The sequence below is a fragment of the Vitis riparia genome, chromosome 15 (genome assembly GCF_004353265.1).
Source record: "Vitis riparia cultivar Riparia Gloire de Montpellier isolate 1030 chromosome 15, EGFV_Vit.rip_1.0, whole genome shotgun sequence".
NCBI classification, from domain to species: domain Eukaryota; kingdom Viridiplantae; phylum Streptophyta; class Magnoliopsida; order Vitales; family Vitaceae; genus Vitis; species Vitis riparia.
In genome coordinates, this window is record NC_048445.1 from 13078556 (window position 1) to 13082465 (window position 3910).

A 3910-nucleotide genomic window follows, 5' to 3' on the forward strand; every position below is an offset into this window, starting at 1 on the left:
AGATACATCTCGTGTAGTATAAAAAATAGATGAAAGAGATAGTTGGAGAGGAATGGACAATTTCTTAAAGAAATAAATAAATAACAATCATAGGTTCCTTGTGAGTTCCCTTGGCCAGTCAGTCACCCAGGCTCTCACAGGTCGCAAAGGCATCTATTGACTTCTGACTTTTGATTTTTTTTTCTATCCCCAGACTCGAAGAAAGACATAAATAAACCTTGTCATTGATTATATGCTATCCCCCATGTTTCCCCAACCCAACCCCTCTACAACGGCAATGGATTTTCCTGTGGATTTCAGATGCCCCATTTCCATGGAGCTCATGCAAGACCCTGTCACCATATCCACCGGCGTCACCTATGAGCGAAAGAATATCGAAAAATGGCTCTTCTCTTACAACAACAAGACATGCCCAACAACCATGCAGCGCATCAACGGTTTTGATATCATCCCTAATCACACCCTCAAGAGGCTCATCCTCGCATGGCAGAATGAGGAAGCCGCTCGGTCATGTGATTCACGGCCGGTGCGGTCCCTCAAGCACGATGAATTGGTGTCGCTGCTTGCCACCATGGAGTCCACTCCGTTCAAGGTTAATTCTCTCAAGAAACTTCGAGCTATTGTTGGATTAGGCCATGAGGTGAAGGATGATTTCATGAGGTGCGGTGGGGTTGAAGTTCTTGTTCAAATCATTGCCCAAATCCTTGTTGAGTCCTCAGATTTTGTGGCTTTTACAGCTTGTGAGGAGGCTCTGGGGGTTCTGCACCAGTACCTCTATTTATCTGAAGATGATGAGAAAACTATTCAGCTTTTGTCCAAGCATGAATCCATCAAGTCCCTGGCCATCATGCTTCAGAGAGGAAGCGGTGAAGCCCGGTTTTACGCGGTCACAATCTTCCAAAAGTTGGCACAAGCTGATTATAATTGGAAGAAATTTGTTATACAAGATCAGGGGTTTGAGTTCTTTAGATCTTTGTTAGAACTGGTGTCTGACGACCAAATCTGCACCAAGGCAAGCGCAAGCGCCTTGGAGCTTCTCATAGAAATTTTGGGATCATCCAAGAAAAGTCGGTTAAAAGCCATTGAAGCTGGCGCAGTCTGCATCCTCATTGAGCTTCTCCCAGACTCCAACCGGTCCAAATGTGAAAAAATGCTTCTGCTTCTGAAATTACTATGTGAGTGTGCAGAAGGGAGACTAGCCTTGGTGGAACATGGATTAGGGATAGCTGCCATATCCAAGAAACTACTACATGTCTCAAGCGCCGCCACCAAGATCACCGTGAAGATCTTATGGCTCATCTGTAGTTATCATCCCAGCGAAAGGGTCCTGGAAGAAATGCTGATTTTAGGATCAGTGAAGAAGCTTTTGGTATTGTTGCATATCGGTAATCGATCATCTACAAAGGAGAAGGTGGTGAAGATCTTCAAGTTGCATCGAAATTCATGGAGGCAGTACCCTTGTTTCCCTTGGGAGTTGAAGGATTATTCGGGATTAACGAATCAATCTTGCTAAAGGAAGATACAAGCAATAAAAAAGAAAAAGAAAAAAAAGGTCTGGCAAACTCATAATGGTAGACAACATATTAATTTTCCCAAGAAATTAAAATTTGAATTATTGTAGCACATATTAATTTGTGTTATCTGATGTTTACTGCTATCAACTTCATTTTCTTTAGATTATGAACTTCCATTCAATTTCAAATATTTTTGACTTATTTTTCCTTTTGGCCTAATGTGTTACTCATCATCTTAATTTCTTTATATCGTATAAAAGTGATTTATTTAATTAAGTAGAAAACTCCTTTAAAGTAGTTCATAGATAATAAATGAGATGTACTGTCTTCTTCACAAATCTTTATCAAAGTTTGATTTAATATAATAAATCTATTAATTTTGAAATGATAATAATATTAAAAAAATATTGAACTACAATTTTTTTAAAAGGTCATATATCAAAGAATCCTAAAGGGAGAGAGGGGAGAGAGAGGAGAAACAAATGGGGAAAACAAACATTGTGGTTCAAATCCATGGCCTCTACCCAAATTAAGCTTCGATACCATATTGAACTAGTAATTTTCCTAAAAGCTTAAACTTACGGGATTTGAGTTCCCTATGTATATCATGTATCATGCTCCATAACAAAAAAAAAAAAAAGAAAGAAGAAGAAAAGCTGAATTCATTTTTAAAATTTTCTTTGTAAGATATGAAACTTTTAATTTTCATCTTTGGTCTCTTTCTCAAATTTCATGAGCTTAAAACCTGTAGTTTTAAGGAAATCTTTTGAGCTCACTAAGATCAACCATCTGCTTACTAGTGTAACCCCTTGTATGATCTAGGATCAGCCTACTTAAGATCAGAAAACAACCTCCATTTCCCTTAAATATTAGCTTGTTGTGAAATGGACTTAACTATATGGGGCAGCCTTGTTCATTAATTGAAGGGGTGAACATAAAATTTCGTAGTTTGAGGAAAATTTGATAGAAAAATTGAGGATACCTGCTCTTAGAAATTCACTAGAGATGATGCATGCAGGGAGTGGTTTTACATTTAAGATATTTGGTGAACAAGGAAACTTAGTGCCCTTGGGGTTGGTGGCTGGTTTTTTTGTTCCTTGACTTCGGATTTCTGCAATCTCCCATTCAGCACCTACAATAGAAGAAGGAATCCTCGACTTTCCTCTGACGATCAAGTCAGGAATCTGCAGGAAATCACTCAGTTGCATGGTAGGAGAAGGGGTGAGTCACCAACACTTCAATGGTATTTAATAGAAAATCTTGCATTCATATATTGTTTACTTCATTTAATATAAAGATGCAGTATCAAAATGCGGTTTGCAGTTAATAACAAAGATACAAGTTGAAATACTATACTAGCAGTGTGGTGATTGCCCCCAAAATCAAACTTGGTAGTCCATTGTCATGCATGATGTCTGTGTGAGGGCCATATTCTATTCATGAATGCAAAAGAGAAGTGCCAGTTGCTTGAATTCAAGCAGCTGGTTGAACAGTTGCACCAAGAAAAAGCAACTCTGTTGACCTTTTCAAAATGAAAGAGTTTTGAATGAGTCTAAATTCTGGGTTGATTAAAAGCTGCCCACTTTCCACATGTCCCATGAGTCTCGGTCTCCTCTCGATTCTACTTGGTATATTACAAAGTAAACATGTCACCAGAAAAGATAAGAAAGTTGTGGAGAAAAAGAGAGCAGTGCTCCAACCTTTTGACTCTGACATTTACGGCAGCATGCCCCACCTTTCTCAAACTTATGTTTGACCAATTTATTACAATTATGACCAACTATTTATCAAATAACTCCAAGTACGGATGACAATTCATATAGGTGCATATTTGTATCTGGTCACTGTCTATAAATTTTACTACAAAGATAAATTCAAATCTGATACAAATAATAATTATATCAAAAATATAAACTCAAATATTATCTAATTATTAAATAAATAATATGTTGTATAACTCATTTAACTCATGTAATAATTGGGTTGAGTTAGGTCTTGTATAAGTCTATATGATTAAAATCAAACATGTTGATAATTTAATTAATCTATTTATCTACAATAAATTTAAAATAAGTCGAGGTTAAATAGCTTAAAGTTATAATTAGACTAATCAATATGATTACAAAATGAGTCAATTATGGTAAAATTTGTATTATGCAAATGTGGATCCGCATTTTTCACGTGCGTTTCCATTCGACGACGAGACTTGTTTTTTATTTATTTGGTGAAATTTTGATTTTTTGAAAAAGACTTAGAGTCACCACTTATTTTTATTTTATTTTTTAAAAAGGAAAAATAAAAGAAGAAAGAAAACTCTGTGCAACTCCTTATTTGGAAAATACATGTCCACAAAAATCGAATCTAGATCCGGATGTCAAGTTACTTATTGGAAAGGT

The 3910-nt window shown here is 36.4% G+C and overlaps 1 protein-coding gene across 1 annotated transcript; it reads left to right on the forward strand.

The window, feature by feature from the left end:
• Positions 1 to 214: 214 nt before the first annotated feature.
• LOC117932500 (E3 ubiquitin-protein ligase PUB23-like) lies at positions 215 to 1680 on the forward strand. Its single transcript, XM_034853770.1, has one exon. The coding sequence runs from the start codon at positions 233 to 235 to the stop codon at positions 1511 to 1513; it is 1281 nt and encodes a 426-aa protein (XP_034709661.1). The 5' UTR covers positions 215 to 232; the 3' UTR covers positions 1514 to 1680.
• The last annotated feature ends 2230 nt before the right edge of the window (positions 1681 to 3910 follow it).

Excerpts from the sequence above, each read along its gene's own strand:
- LOC117932500 (XM_034853770.1), top strand. The coding sequence starts at position 233 with ATGCTATCCCCCATGTTTCCCCAACCCAACCCCTCTACAACGGCAATG.